General features: G+C 44.5%; 2 protein-coding genes across 2 annotated transcripts; one reads left to right on the forward strand and one right to left on the reverse strand.

Moving 5' to 3' along the window:
• Positions 1 to 29: 29 nt before the first annotated feature.
• On the reverse strand, positions 30 to 491 carry RNASE13 (ribonuclease A family member 13 (inactive)). Its single transcript, XM_032245982.1, has one exon. It carries the CDS (start codon positions 489 to 491, stop codon positions 30 to 32), a length of 462 nt encoding a protein of 153 aa, XP_032101873.1.
• Positions 492 to 9031: 8540 nt separating this feature from the next.
• Positions 9032 to 11043, forward strand: RNASE7 (ribonuclease A family member 7). The gene has a single exon (XM_032245983.1). It carries the CDS (start codon positions 9790 to 9792, stop codon positions 10258 to 10260), a length of 471 nt encoding a protein of 156 aa, XP_032101874.1. The 5' UTR covers positions 9032 to 9789; the 3' UTR covers positions 10261 to 11043.
• Positions 11044 to 22947: the final 11904 nt, after the last annotated feature.

Consider the following 22947-nt stretch of genomic DNA (forward strand, 5'->3'; position numbering starts at 1 on the left):
GTTGTGGAGTGGCTCAGGAGTTAAATGCCCTAATGGAGACCAATGATACCTATTGGCTGAGCCTCATACTTGCGAGAGCAGAGTAGGTGGGCCCTTTGGTTGGTTTCAGTGCTATTGTAGTAGCAGCTGATGGTTGGCTGTTGGTGGCTCAGGGAGCAGACTGTGATGGGGAAGGCATCCTCAGTGAGTGTGCAGTATTCATTGTAGTTTTCACAGAAGCTCTCACTTTCCTTGCAGACCTTCTGGATGGCTTTCCAAGGGGCATGCATCACATAATGGATCTTTGAGCAATGTGAAGTTTTTATCTTTCCTCGCACATAGGCCATCAGACCATTACAATAGCCCTGGAAACCACTTGGGTAGATAACCTTGGGATAGTCGACGTTTAGGATACGGAAGTTCCTGGTGCCAAACTGCATCTTGATGTCCGTGGCCAGAGTTGGCCCTAGAACAAGCTGGAGGAAAAGGAGCTGGGTCACAGCTGGTGCCATTCTTCCTGCTGGTAGAGTTAAGGTGGTTGGAGGCAGCAGTGGGCCTAGAGTGGCTGTCTGCCCCATCCCAGAGCCTCCAGCGTTCCCAACCCAATGGTACTTCAGAGATTGACTCACCCATAACCCAGTCCTCATGACCCAGAAAGAGAAGATGTTTGCCCAAGGCCACCCAGCCAACCAGCCACCTTTAGCTTTTCCTGCTCCCTTGGTCCACCACAGAATCTCAGCCTCTGCAGAATCTGTGAGCTGCAACATTTGCAGACTAAGAGCTCTAACTGGTCCTTGGGTAAGAGACTCTTCCCAGTTATCCCTGGGCCCCTGGCATCCCTGCTAGTAAAAGATGAAGAGAGGAAAGAAGGAGCAGGCTGACCTGATAATTCTCTGGCAGCTGGGAGGAAGGACAGGAGCTGAAGACAGCTGGTTGGGGACAGGTATTCTTTTTGCCTGAGGCCAAGACAGCCAAGAGATGAGGAGAGGCTAGAAAGGTTTCTGGATAAAGATCAGTCTGGGAGGAGGGAGTGTCCCCTGAGTTTGATGGGCCCCTGTGCTGAGGGGGTTGGATGGGTGGGAGGAAAGAGGCATTGCTATCTGGTCTCCTCCTCTATGGTATCATTAGAACACTTAGTTCCAACCTCCTTGCCAAAAGTTCCTAAGTGCCTGGGCTTCCTTTGATGTTTTCTCTGTTCCATAGGCTCTGCTCTCATGGTAAGGTGAGTAGGAAAGCACTGTTATGTTTCTGAGGAACAAAGTGCTTCTTATTCCTGACCCTCAGAGAACAGAGGTTCATCACTTTGTCATCCCACTCATGGGAGTCCAGGAGGGCATGTACTCAGGGGCCTCCCACCAAAGCGCTGGGCTGAGAATCAAAGACCTCCATGTGGACTCCCCACAGCCCCCATCAGCCTTATTCCTGTCACACCCACAGCCCTCACCTGTGACCTCAGGCCCTGTCAGAGTCTGAGCACTGCTGGATATCTCTGCATGCTGACTCTGAAGCCTCAAACTTGGCAGGTTGGATTTGAAAGTATAACCTGAACCTGAGGGGCTGTGAATGCCAGAGCCTGGGGTGATCCATTTCTTGCTGTTGGGTTGTCTCTGAGTGGTTTGCCATGCTGGGGTAAGGGCCGCACTCCTCTCTTTTTCATCAACATCTTGCCTTTCATCAGAATCAAAGAGCTAGCTCCCTGGAGCCTGCTAGCCCTCACCCTTGGCTTCCACAAGTCACTCTGCCTTGTCTGTCTGTAGGGTGTCTTCCAGATTTGGGGCTTCCTCTTAGAAGAGCCTTTTCACTCTTGCTGGATAGCAGAAGAGGGGAATCAGAACACAGAAAGCTGAGTGCTCCAAGACCCCCAGTATAGCTCAGGAGGAGGGAGGAAGGCTGCAGAGACAGATTAATGTTCCTCATGCACAGCCCCCTAAACTGGCACTTTCTGACAGCACAAACTACAGTCCAAAATGGAATCCATGCTCCCCGCAACTTGTTTCTCTTCCTGTGTTGTGTGTCTCAGTTTCCCCGGTTATCTATGCAGGAAACCAGAAAGCGATCCTAGACCCCTCCACCTCCCCAATCCCAGCTACTGGGAGGCAGTTCTACATGGTGGTTAAGATCAAGACATTTTTTTGTTATTGTTGTTCTTTTTTTTTATTATTACATTTTAGATTTTGGGGTATATGTGAAGAACATGCAAGATTGTTGCATAGGTATACACATGGCAGTGTGATTTGCTGCCTTCCTCCCCTTCACCTATATCTGGCATTTCTCCCCATGCTATCTCTCCCCCCCCCCCCCCCCCCCGTCCTCCCCCATTTCCCCCCAACAGACCCCAGTGTGTAATGCTCCCCTCCCTGTGTCCATGTGTTCTTATTGTTCAACACCCGCCTATGAGTGAGAACATGCGGTGTTTGATCTTCTGCTCTTCCGTCAGTTTGCTGAGAATGATGGTTTCCAGGTTCATCCATGTCTCTACAAAGACACGAACTCATCTTTTTTGATGGCTGCATAATATTCCATGGTGTATATGTACCACATTTTCCCTGTCCATTCTATCATGGATGGGCATTTGGGTTGGTTCCAGGTCTTCGCTATTGTAAACAGTGCTGCAATGAACATTCGTGTGCTTGTGTCCTTATAGTAGAACGATTTATAATCCTTTGGATATATACCCAGTAATGGGATTGCTGGGTCAAATGGAATTTCTATTTCTAGGTCCTTAAGGAATCGCCACACTGTCTTCCACAATGGTTGAACTAATTTACACAAGATGAAGGCTTTTGAATAAAACAGACCAGGAATTGAAACCTGGCTCTGCAGCTTACATGCTGCATACCATCTATCTGTTTACCAACCCACTGAAAGCTTCCTTGTTTCATCTTTCATGAAGATAGTATTTTTTACCTCATGGCAGTATTAGGATTCATTAAGATGTACTGTATATCAAGAGTTTTTAGCCCAGTGCCTGGCACATGGTGGGTCTTCAATATGAGCCTGAGTTCATCAGTCTCACAGCCCTGACAATCTTAAATCTTTCCCAAGCCCATCTCTTCCATGCCTATTTCTTCCTCAGCGGATGCTCTTGCTTCTTCTGGACACCACACATTCTCCAACTCAAATATTTCTCTTATACAACTTCAAGAGAAAAAAACATAGTCCTTTCTTTTGTCTAAAACTCTGCAATAGCTTGTTTCTCATAGGGTGGGGGTGCCCAATCTTTTGGCTTCCCTGAGCCACATTGAAAAAATTGTCTTGGGCCACATAAATACACTATCACTAATGATAGCTGATGAGCTTAGAAAATGCAAAAAAAAAGTTTTCATAATGTTTAAGAAAGTTTACAAATTTGTGTTGGCCTGCATTCAAAGCCATCCTGGGCCATATGTGGCCTGTGGGTCATGGGTTGGACAAGGTTGTTGTAGGGTATAGTACAAACTACATCACACGGGACATAAAAGACTTCCCATGATCTTGCATCTGCCCTTGTGTGCAACTGCATCTGTATCCGTGCCTGCTTCCCACCTTGTCCCCCACCTCCTCCACGCCCTGTCTCCTGCTGTCTCCTCTATCTGGAATGCTGCTGCTGCTCCACTCCTTACCTTCATCTCTTCCGTGGTGCTAGCTCATAAAAAGACTCAACCCAGAGGTCCCACTTAGAAAGCCTTTGCTTAGCAGACCTCCCCAAGGAAGTGGGCACAGTCAAGCAAGTGAGGATAAAGCCTACATGGGCAGGTGGTTCATCTGTATTCTTCAGGATGCTCAACAAGGCAACACTGGATGGGCACCAATGCAGGGTGGTGCCTGAGCCTGGCTGACTCAAGACTTTGCTTTGAGGAAGCCAACCGCATTGTCATCCCTACCTTGAATCATGCCACTTCTTCCCTGGTCCCTCAAGGCTGCAGCTTCCTTGAGAATAGAAAGGGACTTTTTATACCTTTTGGCCTTCTTCTTCCTTCAATCCCCACCCACCATCACCACTCTTCACTCCCCCGACCCACCACCACTCACTTTGACATACACAATTACAGAAACTGAACAGCACATGATAGAGGAACACATTCAGGACTTAAATGAGCTAATAATGATGAGTCTTTGGGTTACCAACAGCAATCTTGGTGATCTGTTCCCTAAAATCCTATCCTAGAGGTGCTGATGCATAAGATTACTTCATCCATTCTGACATCCTCATCATGGTTTCATGTGCTTCCCAAGCCTGAGATTTGTGGGATTGTTACCCCATTACACGGGGCTTTACATGCACAAGCATTACCTTAGGAATGAAAAACTATGTTCTAGCGGGATGGTGGCTTGCTCAAGGTCATATGTCTAATTCAGTAGTTCCAGGGACAGTTTGATAATGTCCAGAGACATTTTTGGTTGTCACAACCAGGAGTTGCTACTGGCCTGTGGCCAGGGATATTACTCCACATCCCACATTTCACAGGACAGCTCCTGTAACAAAGAGTTATCCAGACCAAGATGTAAATAACACTGAGTTTGAGAAGCCCTGGTCTAAATAATTAGCTAATCAAGTTTCTTAGCAAAAGCAGACTTACTTGTGTCTTACGTATTAAAAAGAATTGACAAACATCTGGGACTTCAAGATATTTTGTTAAACAGATTTTGATTGTGATGATGCTGATTCTACCAGCAAAATGTGTATTGATAGTTCACCATTGAAACAATAACAGAGTTGTTTTTCCTGTAGAGATGACTCTCTGCATGTAATCATTTACACATTCTCTCCCTGCCCTCCCCAGTGGGAAGCATTTGCAGAACAATCAGCTAGGGTGGCAGGGGTAAGAGTGACTCCCTGTGACTGAGGAGAACCCCAAAATTTTGCCATGATCTTAGTGGCATTACTTTTTGCCCTGTCCAATTCAAGTTGCTCAAATAATATACTGTGTCATGGACAGTTCCTGGGCTGTCCTTGAACCTGAAGGACTGCCTCACCATCTCAACCTTCTTCCCATAGTGTCACCTCAAACCCAGGGCTGAAGTCCAGGAGCTGCACTGTCAGTTCCTCATCTGCTAACCATCTCTGTGGGTTGGCAGCAATCCCACCTTCGACTGGGATCATTCAGGAGCAGATGGAATGCCTTCTAAAAGTTGAATCAGGGTCACTTATATGCAAGGTACTATGCTATGTACTGTGAAATGTGCAAAAGAAGTATAACAAGAGATCCTCGTCTTATGGGAATTGACAGTATAAGAGAGAAATAGTACATATATAAGAAGAAATAACCAATGATTCAAGGCAGATAATTATACATTCTGAAGTCAGTAAATGCTGTAGGAATTTAGAGTTGAGAAAGATGTCTCTGAATTGGGAGGGTCAGAGAAAGGTACCCTGAAGGGTCACCCTGGCTTGGGAATGGGTCTCATGGTGAAGTTAGAAGTTAAGTGGAGATAAAGAGGGTTATGGAAGACATGCTTGAGAAATGGGGGGAAACCAGTCTGGCTGGGGTTGAGGCACTCAGTGAGAGAAAAGTCAGAGATAAAGTTGGAAAGACAGGTTTGCCCGATTATGGCAGACGCTGATTACCAGGCTAAGGAAGTGATACTTACTCTGTACATAAATGGGGAGCTGGGCGGGCTTGAGAGACAAGGCCCCAGTGAAGCCTCTCACCCCCAAATCAGTTTCCTCTTTTCCCCATCCTGGCTTGTCTAAAGGCATTGGCCTGGGAGCCAAGGATTCCAAACTTCTGTCACTGCTGCCTCCTCCTGACCCACAGCTGTTCCTGGAAAGGTCATGGGAATTCAAGGACCTGAAGCAAGTCCCACATCTGACCTCAACTTGTGTATGTTTCACTTTCTCAGTCTACAAAAATGAGCCCATTACCTTTGTTTATCAAAGGATCAACAAAATTAGGATAACAGAAGTTGGATCTGCTCTTGCTTGGAGGGAAACTTTCATGGGCTTTCCATTGGTATCCAGAGGCTGTGTGGAACTCCGGAAGACAGAGGCTTGGCTCTGAAGGGTAGGCACCAATCCAGGCCCGGCCCTCCTCCCTCCCTTCCCCCTTCACTCCCTCCCAGCCAGGCAAGAGGAAGCAGCAGCTGTTGTCCTGTGGGGAAGACAGGCAGAGGTCCACCTGGCACTGTTGGGATTTTCACAACACCCGCCCCAACTTAAACACACACACACACACACCCACACACACAACAGCAGCCCATAGAGAAGTTGGGCCAACAGCAGTGACTTCGGTGATGGAGTGAGAAGGAAGTAGGGGTAGAGATTGCTGGTGTAAGGGACTTTTTCTTTTCTTCTGTCTTTTCTCCCACCATTTTGTCTTCTGCTCTTGCTCTCTCTCTCATTCTTCCTCCTGTGAAACTCCTGAACCAGTCTCTGGCCTGATGCCTGGATCTTTTTGTTCTTCCTAACCTTATTCCCCTTCCTCCATCTTTTTCTGTTGCTCCATGAATGCGGTGAAGGCAAAAATAGCAAAATTAGCCTACCAAGTGCAAGGTGAAGCAGATCTTGGAAGCTGGATGGTTTAGGCACACAAACAAAATCACCTCCCTTATCCAAATAATTGAGGCAAAGCAAAGGTTTCAGCTGAATTGCACATGTGGTAGGTTCCACTCTATTTCGATTTTCATGTGCAAACTTAAACCTTTACTCTCTTTTCCCTTTGACCTGAGGCAGCAGGGCCATGTTTATTTCACTTTCACACAGTCCTAAGGCAGCCTTCTATACAGCCCAGCATACTGGAGTTGAAGAGCAAACTAGGATAATTATAATGACAGGAAAACACAAGTGCAGAGGGAAGTTAAAATCATGGCTTGAAAACATCTCACTCTAGGATAATGAGAAGTGGAAAGGAGGCCAAGCTAGGCATTCAGATGAGCTAGCAGCCTCCCACCCAGCCTCCACTCAAGAGCTGGACTGGCCTGTGCCGATACACGTTGATACACAGTCTACTTTAAAACGTGGCTTTTATCTCCTAACATTCATGTTTCTGTGGCAGCAGGCGCATAATTCTCTATCCAGAAGTTCAGCCTGCAAAGCTTCGGACACCTTAACAAAGAAGTGAACAGCTGTTCCCCCAGCCAAGGCCTGGCTGAGGGTAAACCAGAAGAGCCAGAGGCCTGTGTGAACTTGTTCTCGATTCTCTTTTGCCATCTAGTGGCATTTCTCATCTCCAACATCACTTTTCTAAAGATCCTGACCCCGCAATCCACAGCTGTGCTGTCCATCTCTTGAAATAATGTCCTCCTGGTCTCAAAACAAACTCCCCATCCTCCTGACTCAGAATCATAAATTCTGGACCAGAACACAACCTTATGATCAGGATGGGTTGTGTGACTTCTCCACTGTTATAATCCACACAACAGCCAGATAATCCTTTAAGCGGACAAGTCCTTTATTCATCTACTTAGAACCCTCCCAGGGTTCCCTATGGTGTTTGGACTAAAAGTCACAGGCCTTCAAACGGTCTCTAAGTCTTCCCGTGACCTGGTCTCTGGTCCCTCTCTGGACCTCTCAGTCACCTACTCCAGACACTGGACACACTGCTGTTCCTCCAGCACCTTAGGTATCTATCTGTCCTGGGGCTTTTGAAGTGCTACTGTCTCCAGTGCAAACATTCTTCCTCCAGATAATCAAAGTTCACTCTTATCTTCAAGTCTCTGCCCCAGAGTCAGCAACTTCAATGATCTTACATAAAATTACTGACCATCAACCCCTATCCCGTCCTACTTTTTTCCCTAGCAATTATCACTTTGAGCAAAGTATTCATTTTTTTTTTTACTGTCTTTCTCCAGTGGAATGTAAGCTCCACAAAGGCAGGGATTTTTGTCTTTGTTGTTGTCGTTGTTTGTTTGTTTGTTTGTTTTTCAAGACAGGGTCTCACTCTGTCACTCAGGCTGGAGTGCCGTAGTGCAATCACGGCTCACTGCAGACTTGATCTCCTGGGCTCAACCAATCCTCCCACCTCAGCCTCTGGAGTAGCTGGGACCACAGGCATGCACCACTATGCCTGGCTAATTTTTCAAATTTTTTGTAGAGACGAGGTTTTGCCACATTGCCCAGGCGGGTCTTGAAATCATGACCTCAAGCAATCCTTCTGCCTTGGCCTCCCAAAGTGCTAGGATTACAGGTGTGGACCACTGTACCTGACCATTTTTGCCTTTTTTGTTCAGTAATCTATCCCAAGTATTTTGACACTTAGTAGGTGCTCGATAAATGTTTGTTGATTATGTAAATGAAGGATGCCTGAGATTCTGAGATTATCTACTACTTACAGGTAAATTCTGAAAACAAAAATACTATTCACCTCGGTTTCACAGGCCTTCTCACCCACAAGGGGCGATGCTCTGCCTTGTGTCTCAGTTCTCCTGAGTGTCATATTCCAAGCTCACAGGAGCCCCTGGAGTAGCACTGACCCAGACACTCCACACAGTTGTAACCACCGCAAGGAACAGGACATACAAGGTGAAGGAAGCACTAAGGCAGGATGTCGAGAGCAGCAACACCAACAGCGTCTAAACACAAACATTTGAGCAGTATGAAAGTTTTGGATTTTTCAATAAAGAGGGGAGGGAACAAGTAAAATTGAGAGATGTTGGCTGCCTTCTCCAGGTAAAGCCATGTGGCCTTCGTTGGTACCTGGAACTGGACAGGCCCAGAGGAATGAATCGCTGTGGAATGGCTTTGCCATTGGGGACGGTGCTGGGTATCATGACCGTGATGATTCATCCACTTCCCTCATGTCTCTTCCATCTCCTCTAAAAAATAAGCAATATCTTCAGATGACAAGGAACCAGACAAAGCATCTTCCTAGGCTGTTCTATCTGTACCTCAGGTCAGAGAAGAAGCAGCCCTTAACCCCACAGTGACTGAGTTTTCTCAGGATCCTGAGCCAGAGGTGTGTATGAGAGGACATAAATGACAACTCTTCCTGAAATTGATTTCAGTTGACACTGGGTCAGGTGCTTTATCAAAGAGTCATTAAAATCATGTGACCAGAGGACAAATATAGCCTTTGAATGTGACGATTCAAGCTTCCTCATTGCTGAACATGTTTAGGCAGATACAGGTGTCCTTAGGTATCCATGTATTTGGGAATTCTAAGTGGAGAGGCATGAACCTGATTCATTTCCTGATCCAGTGATGCTCCTCAGCCCGCCCCCAAACAGAGACAGCACAGCCCAGGCCAGCTCTTAAGGAGTTCAGGAGTGAGAAGAGGCCCTCAGAGTTCTGACAGCCTATAAGTGTGTGGATGCAGCCCCAGCCCACTGAGCAGGAGTCACAGCAAGAAGACCAAGTACAAAGGTGAGGCTGCGGCAGGAGCTGGAGAGGAGTGAGGACAGAGAAGGAAGGATGGGTTCTGATCAGATGAGAGTACACTCAGGTGAGTGATAAAATGGATAAAGGAGGGACTGGATTTAGGGGAGATGAGGACACACATTGGGGAAAAGGGAGAGTGATGTTGGGGATGGAGGCGAAAAATGAAAAAGAATGGGAACACAGGGGAGATGGGAATGGGGATGGGGAGGGGATAAGGCAGACACAGGAACATGGGGACACAAAGGAGATGAGACTTGAGGGAAAGGGGAGAGGACAGAGTGACAGGCAGCAGGGCCAGAATGAAGGGAGGAGAAATACAAGGTGAGAGATGGGGCACAGTGGATGTGGACACACAGAAGAAGAGGCAGAGATGAGACACAAAGGGAGGAAAGGAGACAAGTGCCTAGGGAGATGGGTGATTAGCTCATATGAGCAGGTATAGGAGGACTAATTTCTCGACTGAACACTGTCCCAGTGACCCCTGCCCTCTATTCTGACTGCTCCCCCTAAGAGAGATGGCACCGGCCAGAGCAGGATACTTCCCCTTTCTGCTGCTGCTGCTGCTGGGGCTGTGGGTGGCTGAGATCCCAGTCAGTGCCAAGCCCAAGGGCATGACCCCATCTCAGTGGTTTAACACTCAGCACGTGCAGCCCAGCCCTCAAGCATGTGACTCAGCCATGAGAGACATCAACAAGCACACAAAACGGTGCAAAGACCTCAACACCTTCCTGCATGAGTCCTTCTCCAGCGTGGCCGCCACCTGCCAGACCCCCAACATAACCTGCAAGAACGGCCATAAAAACTGCCACCAGAGCCATGGGTCCGTGTCCCTGACCATGTGTGGGCTCACCTCAGGGAAGTACCCGAACTGCAGGTACAAAGAGGAGCACCTGAACAAGTTTTACATAGTGGCCTGTGACCCTCGCCAGAAAAAGGACCCTCAGCAATTCCACCTGGTTCCTGTGCACTTGGACAGAGTCCTTTAGGCTTCCAGATCTCCTCACTCTTCGGCTGAGCCTCAGGTCCCTCTCCTGGGCTCTGCATCACTCCTCCTACACCCAGAGCATTCTCTTCCCCTCATCTCTTGGGACTCTGGTTCAGCCTCTGCTGGGAGGCTGAAGCTGACACTCTGGTGACCCGAACTCTAGAGTCATGGCCTTTCATCTTTTTGTTGCTGTTTTCCCAGATGCTTATCCCCAAGAAAGGGGCTGAGCAAGCTCAAGGCTGTGTGTTCCCTGGTCTCTGCCTTTGCACATGTCTCCCTTGTCCTCTGGCATTATGGCATTATGGCAGCATGACAAGGGGAGGAAATACATGGAAAAGGGGCCTATGATTTGTGGATAGAGCTGTTTCTGTTCCTGAACTAGAAGTCTTCCCCAGCTCTGACGTGGTAGTGAGGTGAAGCAAAGAAAAATATAAAGAAATACCACTTCATATTTTTATAGCACTTCCACGTGAACCCTCTAATCCCTTGTGACATAGACTTGACAGGGATTGTATGCCTTCTTTATGGATGAGGAAATTGAGATTTTAGAAAGCTTAATTAATTAAATAGCCCGTCTAATTAGTGAGCAGCAGAACCTGGACTTGAACCTAGGTTTCCTTGCTTAAATATAGCATACTTTCTACTCTACCAGTTGGGCAAGAAAGCAGATACTGTTACAGGGGCAAGAGGTGAACTAGGTAAGAGTTCACCCATGAAGAATGAGTGCTCTGAAGAGCCAGTTACCCTGTGTTGGCTGCAATGAAGCTCATTACCTCTCTAGCCACGAGATTGTTTATGAGGTGCTCTGGCATCTTATTCATTCTCTCTCCTCTCTCTAACTGCCCCTCCCGCTTCTCTAGCCCACTGCTCTTCCAACCTAGGCGCTGGGCCTGGCTCTGGCTAGATCCCCTTGGCCTGAAGATGTAAGGTAAAGGGAGTGCCTCAGCTTCAGCCCCCAGATCCAGGATCGCATTTCCCTTGACCTTAAGGGACTTCCGTGGCCCTGAGCCTGCTTGTCACAAACAGGCTGGTGGGAGCTGCCAGAGCTTCCTTCCTCCTGATAATGATCTCCCCTGCTTCGTTGCTTCCCTGGCTCTCCACTCTGGCAGTCTGCCGAGGCCTGAGGGGTTGAGATGCGAAAATGCCATTTCCCTGTCCCCCTGGGCTACAGATACCATTTCTCCCTCTCTGGTGAGTGGAGCGGAGAAGGCTTGGCTTGATATTGGCCAGTCCTGATGGTCCCTCCAGCATTATCTGACCAGCACCATCCCCTTCTTTCTTCCTCTATCTCAGTCTCAAACAAGCATTGTGCCCTCCACCCTATTTCAAACCCAAATTTATAAGACATTCCCGGCCGGGCTGAGGATTCCACTCTACCAATCCCTCCCCACCAACTCCTGTGCTTTTTCACTACTGACCAGAGTCAGAGTAAGCTTCGGAGCCGGACAGAATCAGGTATAAATCCTGACTCCCTGCCTCTAGCAATTGGCTGGTCTGTTTCTCTACAGCAAAATGAGAGTAATCCTACCTGTCAAACAGGATTGCATACAAAGATGTGGAAATGATATCTATGAAACTCTTGTCAGCCCCAAGTACTGACAGGCATTAGATCACGATAACTAATAGTAGCAATATCCATCTTCGGAAAACACGCAGATCCAAGGCAAACCTCCCCACTAAGGTTTCCCCAGAGAATTTCTTCTGCCAGAGTGTTGTTCATGAGTGGGTTAGACTACAAGCCTGCAGACAGAGTCCTGGGCCCAGAGAGCCATGGCCTTGGAAAGAGCCGTAAGTTCCACCAGTGGTTCTCACTGGTAAATCTTGGAGAAGACATGATACTCTCCAGCTCCGCCATTACTGCTAATATAAGTAAAGTTTGTAAAATTCATACCTAATAAAAAATTTAGGACAGTCATGTCTGCTTACAGGTGTTACTTGTCTGTTAAAACTAGTCTACAGATTGTTTCGTGAATGCTTTGTCAAATTAAGAAAGTTCAAGTGCAATAATCTTTGAAGACAATACGTGATGGCGTATCTTGTTTCTAATAAACTTTTTTGTCTTTGCTTTATCTTATTAGGGAGTTAGATGTCAGTGTATAAAATGTACTGTGTGGTGTAACAGGTTTAAAATAAACTCTTTAAAAGAAGACTTCTGAACTAGCCCTGTAGATTTGTCTAGTGCATGTGATGAAATCTGTAGCTTTATTGGGGTGAGGGCAATGCCCTGCTGGTTTACTTTCAAGTGGCTGGGGTGTTTTTAGTTTGACAGGTGCAGACTTTTTAAATTGGGCTTTGCTTTAGAAAGTAAAGGTGGGAGGATGACATCTTAACTATGTCATGATTATATTTAGAAAATTATGGGCACAAATCTGAGTTAGCCTGAAGAAAATTGCTTCAGTCTCCACAGTACCATTTTAAGTTCACATAAAAGGTGACAGCTCTTGGTTCACTGTCATGGCTTCATGGCATTCAGTGGTGAGTGGTAGTGGTATAAACACTGGTATATTTTGAAATTGAATGTTAGATAAAATTATTAGCCTTAAGGTTGGTAAGCTAGTGATCAATGCTAGAGTGGGAAGCTGGCAAGCCAGTGGCCATTAGATAAATGCCTTTCAAGTGCGAGCTTAGAAGTCAACCCTAAAATACTTAACTGTAACAGTTATTTGTGATCATTATGAATCCCTTCAGTCACATTAGGGGGGAAAGTAGTTGAGTATATACCTCAGTCTTAGTCCAGTCAGTCTTAAAAATATCTTGGGTTACCCACTCTGTCCACTCCCATAGGCTTCAGGAAAAGTCATACAAGTGCATGATTTCCAACCATATGTGTTTTCTGCAGTAATTTCTCTTGTTCCTGGCCAAACTACCCCAAAAATCCTTACCATTCCACAGAGTTGTGCCATCATTTATGCACCCACTTTCACTTTAAGTGTACCACCACATTGCATTTCTGTTTGCGTCATGTCTTTCAGGAGACTAGGCTACTGTTTTCCAGGGCGAATTTGAGTGTAAAGAAAATGTAGACAAGGAATTGCCCAATTCCAAATTCTGACTTTGCTGACTTAATTTAAATGCTCATTTCTCTGAACCCATTTTCTCCTATCTTCTCTGGGGGTTTCAAAAGGCTTCACTAATTGATTTCCAAGAAATACTCATGGCAAGTTCATAAAAGTTCTTGAGGCCTAAATTTCTTCTCAAGAAAAGATCTTAAGTTATACCTTTTGATTGTGTAGAGGTTGTTCCACTAAATGAATAAATGTCCATTAAACAAGAAAGAAAGAAAGAAAGGGAAAGAAAGAAAGGAAAGAAAAGAAAAGAAAGAAAGAAAGAAAGAGAAAGGAAGGAAGGAAGGAAGGAAGGAAGGAAGGAAGGAAGGAAGGAGAAATCGAGAGAGAGAGAGCGAAAGAAAGAAAGAAGGGAGGGAGGGAGGGAGGGAGGGAGGGAAGGAAGAAAGGAAGGAAGGAGAGCAGATTATTGAACAATTCTAACAGAATGAGGGCCAATAAGTTGAAGAGTTGGCCACCACAGCCAAACGACTGAGCGTAAAAGTAACTACTACCTGGAAACAGAACATTGAGATTATCGAATGGACTGCTGGGATTCTTGAATAAATCTGAAGTTTATCCAAATTCTGAATTTGTTTTGAACTCCTGTGATCGCTACACTACATTCACCATTCTAAGGAATGATTTTCACTTGAGATGCATGGAAAAGCAAGATACTTGGGGCAGCCGATTTTTCTCTTCATTTTATTCTTTTTTCACAATCTACTTTATTGATGATCTTTCTTGTGGATAATACTGTTTTTCGCAAAATTTAAAGTGGCTAAAATTATGCCTTTAATGCATCTTCCCAAAATAAGAAGAGTTTCTAAATAAAACTTTTTTCTTGAAAGACTGATGACCTAAATAGCATTAAATAACCAGAAAGTCCTGAAGTAGTCTGTGGTGATAGAGTTCAGAACAGTTGTAGCCTTGGGGAATTACTGACTGTGAAGGGGCATGGGGAGCCTTCTGTGGTCCTGGAAACATTCTGTTCTTGGTCTGGTTATGTTTCCTGTGTGAAAGTTCATTGAACTATATACTTAAGATTTGTTTCAAGAAGCAGCAGGTGGTCATACAAATAAATAAGAAAAAAAAGATTTGTGTACGTAAGTTATATCTCAATTTCAAAAAAATCTTTAAAAAATATATACTTCTTAAGGAATTATTTTATTTACATAATAAATTATAATACACCAACCAATTCTAAAAAGATCATGATATAATTAAATCATAGATAGAATTATGATAAGATCTAATTTCTATTGTTCTTCTTTGTACTATATGTTAAATTAAATACTACTTGTGCTATTTATTAAGTTGTTATAAATACCTTGGGTCAGCCGGGCACGGTGGTTCTCACCTGCAATCCCAGCACTTTAGGAGGTCTGACTAGAGCAGATCATTTGAGCCCAGGAGTTTGAGACCAGCCTGGGCAACATGATGAAACCTCATCTCTACAAAAAATGCAAAAATTAATTGGGTGTGGTGACACATGCCTGTAGTCCAAGCTACTCCAGAGGCTGAGGTGGGTGGATCTCTTGAGCCCAGAAGGTCGAGGCTGCAATGAGCCATGATCTGCACTGTAGCCTGCCAACTAATTTCCTATTTTTATATTACTTGTCAACTAATTTCCTATTTTTTAACCATGTGGAAATTTTTGATAATCATTTCATACATAATATAAGCTTTTATAACCATTAATAATAGCATCTTTCTTAAAATAATAATATGCATTTATACTTCCACTAACGGACAGAATTCCAACATAAGAATTTTTTTTTTAAGTTCACAAGGAAAATTTCACACCAAGTTACATCTAGAATGCTCACAAATATTTGGAAGTAACTATTCAGATATTAACAATAAATCCAAATGATCTGGCCTATTCTCATTACTGGTGCCCTACCTGTTTAGATTTGACAGTCACTCAATCCTTCACATGATCTCGATCACAGCCAAGTTTAAGGATGCCAGGAATAGTGATGAAATAGGAATTTGGCGACTCAGCCTTCCAAAAGCCAAAACTGAGATACAAGAAAATAATAATTTGGGTCAAATACCAAGGCTGGCTGAACTGTGATGCATTCCTATTTGAAAGCTGAAGAATGGGAAAAGGAGAATGCTTAATTATAAGATATTCTATTGCTGGGGCTGGGAGCATGGAAAGAAGAGGATGGTGTCCAAGGGAGCTCTGCCCAGTCTTATGCAGATGGACTTGAAGAGAATTGTTTCAACATTGGACCAAAGGAGCGGAAACGGAGATCAGTAAAGACTGTAACCCAAGACCTGGAGCCAGATGAGCTGGCTCTCCTAGGAGGGAGACTATCTGGGGTAGACTGGGGAGGAGACTTTTCTACATGACTCTGGTTCCCAGAACTCTCCACACACTGAAGTAAATGAGCCTTAGACACCATGAAGAGGGCCAACAGAATCACTGGGAAGAGAAGGATCCTTAGCTGCAGGGATTTCCTCTGCCTACATCTTGCCCTTAAGATCAGGACCCTTTGGCCCTCTTCACAGTGTCTAGGGCTCTGGAGAACCCTCAAGCTATGGCACCAAAAAAGAAAGGAGTAGTAACAACATCCAGGGAGCCTCTCTTCTCCTTGGGAGAGCTTCGACTCATTTCATCACATTTCTTCCATGCGCCTGCACAACTGAGCTTCCAAAAGTGTCCTCCCTCTACCCCTACCTCACCACGAATGGGCAAAAAGAAGAGCAGTTATAGCTTTTACCAGGATGCTTACCTGTGCAAGACTCCAAAACCAGTAAGCTTGGGAACATCCACGGAGCCACAGGGACATGAGAAAGCCCACCATTGCTAATGAGATCTTGTAAGAAGTCCATAGTTCATAAGAGGAGGGGTATGTATGGTCATGCTGAAAATACACACTGTGATAGAAGCCCTCTTAGCTTAAGGAGGTAGGAGTTTCCCCATCTATATAAACGGGTCTCAAACTCCTGAGCTCAAGCGATCTACTAGCCTCAGCCTCCCCAAGTGCTGAGATTACAGGTGTGAGCCAATGTGCCTAGTTTTGGGGCTTGAATACGTTCAGGAACATGGATCTTCACTACCACTTCACAGAAGTATAATGTGGATTAAAAGTAACAATACATATAAGCACTTAGCACAGTGACTAGCAGGTAGGGAAAGTTTGAGAGGTGTTAGCATTTATATTTATCATTGTGGTGTCAGATGCTGAGTGGCCAAACCTGTGATGAATGGAGCAGGCCTGACTTCCGTGACAGAAGAACAAAGGATTTAAACAAGGGAGGCCAAACTCCTCATCCTCTTCTTGCCAAAAAGCTCCTAGCCAAGAGTAGATAAGATTCAAAGGCAGACAAAAAGGACAATATGTATTAATTTCTCTAGATAAGGTAATTTGGGAGGAAGGAATGGGTACTTTGGATTGAAGGGGAAGAAAAGGCTTTGGAGAATTTCTATTAGATTACTTTACTTAAGGAAGGTTTTTCCTCCTCACCACCCTCTGTGAATTTATGAATCCAAAGATAAAAAAATAAGTTGGAGGACTTAGAACCACTAATTTTTGAGGGTGCCCTCTGTATTCCCTCCCATCCAAAGGGTTCGATTATCGCAGCAATCAATGGAGACAGAGCTCTAGTGACATTTCCAACTTCTCCTCCTGAGATATCTAAATTAGTCCTTAGGAAGGTTTACTATCACCTTGCCTCCATTGTGGAAACCTCTTATATTTTTCCCACCCTCTAATTCAGCTCCATTTTCTGGCTCATTTTCCATCACTCAAAACCTCCACCAATGCGTGTGACTAATGTCCAATGGATTGATTATAGCAGAAAAACATTGTGGTCATTATTTTCTGTGGTTTTTTTCATAGAAACTTAGTTGAACTTACACATTTAAAACATAAACTAACTGTGGTGTGAATGAGTACCAATTCCTGCTTGGGTCATGGCATTTAGCACAAGATGATACTTCCTATCTGCGTGGCTTTAGGGCTCTTTCAAGTAGATAATCATAAAATTGCACTGCTGCAAGACATCTTGTCCAGTGATCTCAGAGATCATCTAGTCCTGTCTTCCTCATGTTGCAAATGAGCAAAGTAAGACCCCAAGGACTTAAACACCTTGCCCAAGATTACATGGATAATTTAGGCAAGAACTCAGGTTTTTTTGAACAAGCCCTTTGATATTTCCAAAGTGGCACTCCAACTAATAGTATCAAATGGGTCTCAGATATTTTTCAAGATCAAATTTACCATACATGGACTGGCAAATCCATCTGCAAATGGGCAGACCCCTGGATTTGAGGCAAAAGATTATTTAGTGCCCATAGTCCTGACACATTGCATTTCTGACCTCCACCTGAATGTTCATATTGTATTGAGATGGGAAAAAAAAAAAGTGTATGAGTAATGGATGGCAAGCTAGTCAAGCATGTCCCTGGCCATGCCATTGGCTGCTGGAAACAAAAATAAGCAAGAAAACATATGCAGCAAGAAAAAGGGCCTGGACCTTTCATCCGCTGTTCAGGACCAGGGTGAAACATTACAGAGATCCTGTTTGGTGGAGCTCCAGGTGGGCCTGAGATATCCCAAGCATTTATCTTTGGTAAAGGTTACCACTTTTTACCCTTGAAGATCCAGAACAGGATCTTCATGGTCTACTATAACCTGAAGAGCAATGTTTCCCAGAATTTCCCCTGAAGTGCTAGTGACAGCAGAGGAAGATTAACTAAAACACCCAAAGTAGTGCCCAATGAGCTTAGGCATTCTCTGAAGTCTCCTTCTTTCGCTTAACTAATACTTATAAAATAACCATGCATATGAGTGTTTTATACGCTATCTTAAAATTTCATTTGTGGTAACAATAATGGATCCATGTCGATTTCCTGGTTTTGGTGGCTGCGCTGTGGTTATGCAGACAAGAGTACTTATAATTAGGAAATAGTCACTGAAGTATTAAAGCGTAATGAGCATCATGTCTGTAACTTGTTTGCAAATGATCAGAAATGTTAACAATTGGAAAGCTGGGTGAAGCATATAGGGGAGCTCTGTGTGCGCTTTCTGAAATTTTTATATACATTTAAAATTATTTAAAAGCGGAAATATTTAAAATTTTTAAAAAATGTCATTCACTTGAATTTTTCTATCATACAATGTTATTTTCTGTAAAAAAAAAAAATGCCTTAAATTACTCCTCACCCCCTAAAAAGATAGTTTTAGTAAAATTGTAAAGACGACATTTATCTTGTGACTTTGTGTACCCTCTGCACACATCTGTGTTCCACCTGGGGTAGAGTACACTGGCTTTAATGTTTTCCTTAACTCGTTCTTTGTGGATTTCTATCTCTGACCAATATTTCTTTTCAAGAACTGGGTGATGAAGATAGGACAGTCATTGGGGCATTGGAAAGGTCATTCTCATGCTGAAAAATGAGAAAATAGACATAGAGCACTTGGAACTGTGACTGGAACATATAAAATCCTCAGTAAATGTTAACTGTGATTGTTGTTATCATTGTGGCCCTCATCACTCCTGGGAGGGCTGAAGGCTGCACGCAGGCTTGTTGTGGGAAGTCAGAGGTCTTACAAAGGCTGCCGACCTATGAGGGGAGCTGGCATATCCAGCGAGCCACATGCCTCAGCTCTGGTTGTGTCGAAGACTACATCCTCTCCCTCGTGAAGATGAATCCAGGAGTGAGGGGACAAAGGGAGACAGTCCATCCACAGAGACAAGCTCACAGTACAAATGGGCACCTTGGGAAGGCCTCAAAGACTACATCAAAAAGAAAAATGGACCTGGCAGGAGACAAGGTTAGCCACTGGAAACAGAGCAGGGCTTCCCGAAAGGAGTGTGGCCACTGGATTCCATGGCGGCTCAGAGCCTAAACCAGGGTCCACGCCACAGATCTCTCACCACCAGGAGGCTTGAAAAACCCTGTGGGTGTGGCACCTGTAATTCAAAAAGTATCCTCATGGTGCTGCTGTCCTTCAGGCCAACAACCCAGGAAAACTTCTCTGGCACCGTCACCCACCCCTCCTGGGGTATCCTCAAAGAATTGGTCTTTGGGGGATGGTTGTTTATCCCCTTCTTTCAAGGCACCTTCTTTCATTCTACTAAGGTGCTGGCTACTAGCACCTTGATGTTTCTTCTTATGTCACACAAGTGTCAGAATCAGGGAGCATTTCAGAAATTATTCAACTGAAGCTCCTTGTATCATAAATAGTAAGGAGAATGTGAGGACCAGAGCAATGGCTGAGTTCAACACACAGTTACTGAGTGCTCATACGAGCTAGCCATGTGCCTGGCACTACAAAGATAGAGACGCACCGAAGGACCTGGTGCCCGTCCCATGAGTTTACCATCTAGTTAGGAAGACTGGATGCTCTTACCGGATGAAAGAGTTAAACAGCAAAACAAGGCAGTACATGATTTGAAAGCCAAATGAGTGATACTATGAAACAGTTAATACTAAAGGAGGTCAGGAGTTGTATGGGAAGGCTCGTAAATGTGATCACCAGTGATCTAATATGATCAAGAGGAGTTCTAAAGGATGGATAATATTTGAGGGAGGACTCACAGGAGAGAGGGAAACATAGAAGCAAAGTTGAAGACAGCAAAACATGTGCTGGAGACAAAAGGAAAATCAGGCTATTAGGATAGAATTTTGTTAGAATAGTTGTTTGGAGGGAAGATGGGGAGGCCATTCGAAAGGGATGGATAGACCAGACTCAAGGTGAGTAGGAGAAGGCTTTGATTCCAGCCTGGGAAGGTTGGATGGTACCTTGCACACAAAAGAACCACTGGAGATAAACAGATGTTCTTTAGAGAAATGATGCAGGAAAATGAATATTTTAATAAGATCCACCCAATATTATTATATATGTTTAATTAAACTCAGGAGAAAGGGTAGGCAAGGAGGCAGAAGCTGGTGACAGTCATCCAGACAGGCAGTGGAAAGGGAAAGAAATATATACAAGAAAACCCATCATATTAAATGACTCAAGTGTCCCCATGCTTTGACCATGCTAGTTATTCAGTCTGTTAGCCTACTACATGATATGGGGATGAAAGATTAGAAAAACTCAAAGGAGACCAATATTTTCAACTGGAAGTGCCAAAAACAGAAACAGGGGCCTTGCAAGGGGAAAATCGGGTTTTGAGAAAAGTTGAAATCTCAGACAACAGAACTGACTGCCTGACATAACTGGTGGGTAGTGAAGGTTCCTGTCCCTGAAGGTATTCAAGCCCAAAACCCAGCTCTTGGTAACATTATTGCCAGGCGCACTGGCTCACACCTGTAGTAATCTCAGCACTTTTGGAGGCCGAGGAGAGTGGATTGCTTGAACTCAGGTGTTTGAGACCAGCCCTGGCAACGTGGCAAAAACTGTCTCTATAAAAAATAGAAAAATTAGCCATGTGTGGTGGCACAGACCTGTAGTCCCAGCTACTCAGGAGGGTGACGTGGAGGATCACCTGATCCTGGAATGTAGAAACTACAGGGAGCCCTTATCGTGCCACTTCACTCCAGCCTGGGTGACAGAGCAAGATCCTGTCATAAAAAGAAAAATATATATACTTCTGATCAGTGGAAAAGACAAGATTCGATGAACTCGGAAGTGCCTTCCCGCTTTGCTATTCTATGAAACTTGGTCCTTGTAAGCTAGTGAAGTACCTGGCCCAAGATCATGCAGCTAATTAGTGACAGGGGTGGGACCAGAATTTAGGGCTGGCTATTCATATCTGGTTCAGTATTCTTACCACTAAACTATTTTAACTTTGATTGTACTCTGAGTTGTATTCTGAGGGGTGATCAGACACCCCATATAAAAACTAGATCAGTAAATATTGGTTCTGAAATGAAACAAAGCTGCAGCACAGCCTGACACAGTGTACAGAGTGTAAATTTGAGAGTCCGATCGAAGTGGCTCTGTCACTCACTCCTGTACAGCTATGGGCAAGTTACTCAACTCCCCACACATGGACATGGTTCCTCATCTATAAAATAAGCATAAATAGCCAGGCACGGTGGCTCATGCCTGTAATCCCAGCACTTTGGGAGGCCAAGGTGGGTGGATCACCTGAGGTCAGGAGTTCAAGACCAGCCTGGCCATCAGGGTGAAACCTCATCTTTAAAAATAATAATAATAATAATAAACATAAATATTTCTATCTAATGGGGATGCTGCAAGATAAATAAGGGGATGTTTTTAGATAGATTGACCACAAAACAGATTATACACACACACACACACACACACACACACACACACTGCTGAGTTCAGTGTCAAGAACATAGTAGACATTAGAGATGACATTCAGTCTGCTTCTCTTGTGATCTGGTGGGAACAGGCATCAACCAATCAGAGCCAAGACTGGCTCATCTCCAAACGAGTGCACACAAGGTGATTCTTGGTCCACAAGAGGAGGAAATGTTTAGGCCTGCCCTGGGCTCCTCCTGCCATCCCCACTCTTTCACTTCAAAGGCTGGCAGCTTGGGTTTGTAACTGTTAATGAATTATCAATAAACAGGAAAGCAGTGTGGCAAGGAAAGATAACATGAACTTTAGAGCCAAACAGACCTAATTTCTAATCCTGGCCCTGCCACTTAATAAACCTGTGATCTTAACCTGCCAGAAACTTAGCTTCCTTTTCTATGAAATGGGGATAATATCATGGAACACACAATACAGTTTGTATAAAAAGTTGTACACAAAGCACGCCTTGGCCCATGAAGTGCTTTTTAAAATGAGGTTTTTTATTTTTCACAAAGAACCTAGCACTGTACAGAACACATGTGAGATGTCCACTAAATGGTGGTTAGTAGCATCCCTTTCCTTCTGCTGCTGCTGTCCAGCCCTGTGCTGACCTGAACTATAAGTAATGTGGTGTATGTTATCCTGGTGCCTTTAGTAGGTAGTAAATAGTATACTCTATGCTACCATACTCCTAGGCAGTTTACCACTCACCACACCACCTTGAATATGTAAGATATATACTCCTCGTTCAATATCACTTTTGCAGAAATGTATCTGAAAAGATTTTTAAAGATTTACTTTTTTTTTTTTTTTTTTTGAGTCGGAGTTTCGCTCTTGTTGCCCAGGCTGGAGTGCAATGGCGCAATCTCGGCTCACCGCAACCTCCGCCTCCTAGGTTCAGGCAATTCTCCTGCCTCAGCCTCCTGAGTAGCTGGGATTACAGGCACGCGCCACCATGCCCAGCTAATTTTTTGTATTTTTAGTAGAGACAAGGTTTCACCATTTTGACCAGGATGGTCTCGATCTCTTGACCTCGTGATCCACCCGCCTCGGCCTCCCAAAGTGCTGGGATTACAGGCGTGAGCCACCGTGCCCGGCAATAAGATTTACTTTTGAAATTATTTGACTGTAAGTTGTGATGGGCACTGCTCCTTCTGTATTCAAGGTACTTGGGAATTCCTACAAAATGAGAAAACTAACAAAAGATTGTTTCCCAATGTAGTGAGCTTTTTGTGTGCACCAAATTTCAAAATAAGTGAGATCAACTTCATGTTACTTTAGTGGCAGGTAAGTAAATATTTTTTACTTGATTCTATATTTGACTTTTCCTGTATTGGAGCCGATATACTTTTCCCAGTCTCAAATACTTTAGGCCCTTGGAAACCTCCCAGATTCTAAGCACTGAGC

Source organism: Sapajus apella, unplaced genomic scaffold (assembly GCF_009761245.1).
Source record: "Sapajus apella isolate SASKATOON/1434 unplaced genomic scaffold, GSC_monkey_1.0 scaffold59, whole genome shotgun sequence".
Taxonomy (NCBI): domain Eukaryota; kingdom Metazoa; phylum Chordata; class Mammalia; order Primates; family Cebidae; genus Sapajus; species Sapajus apella.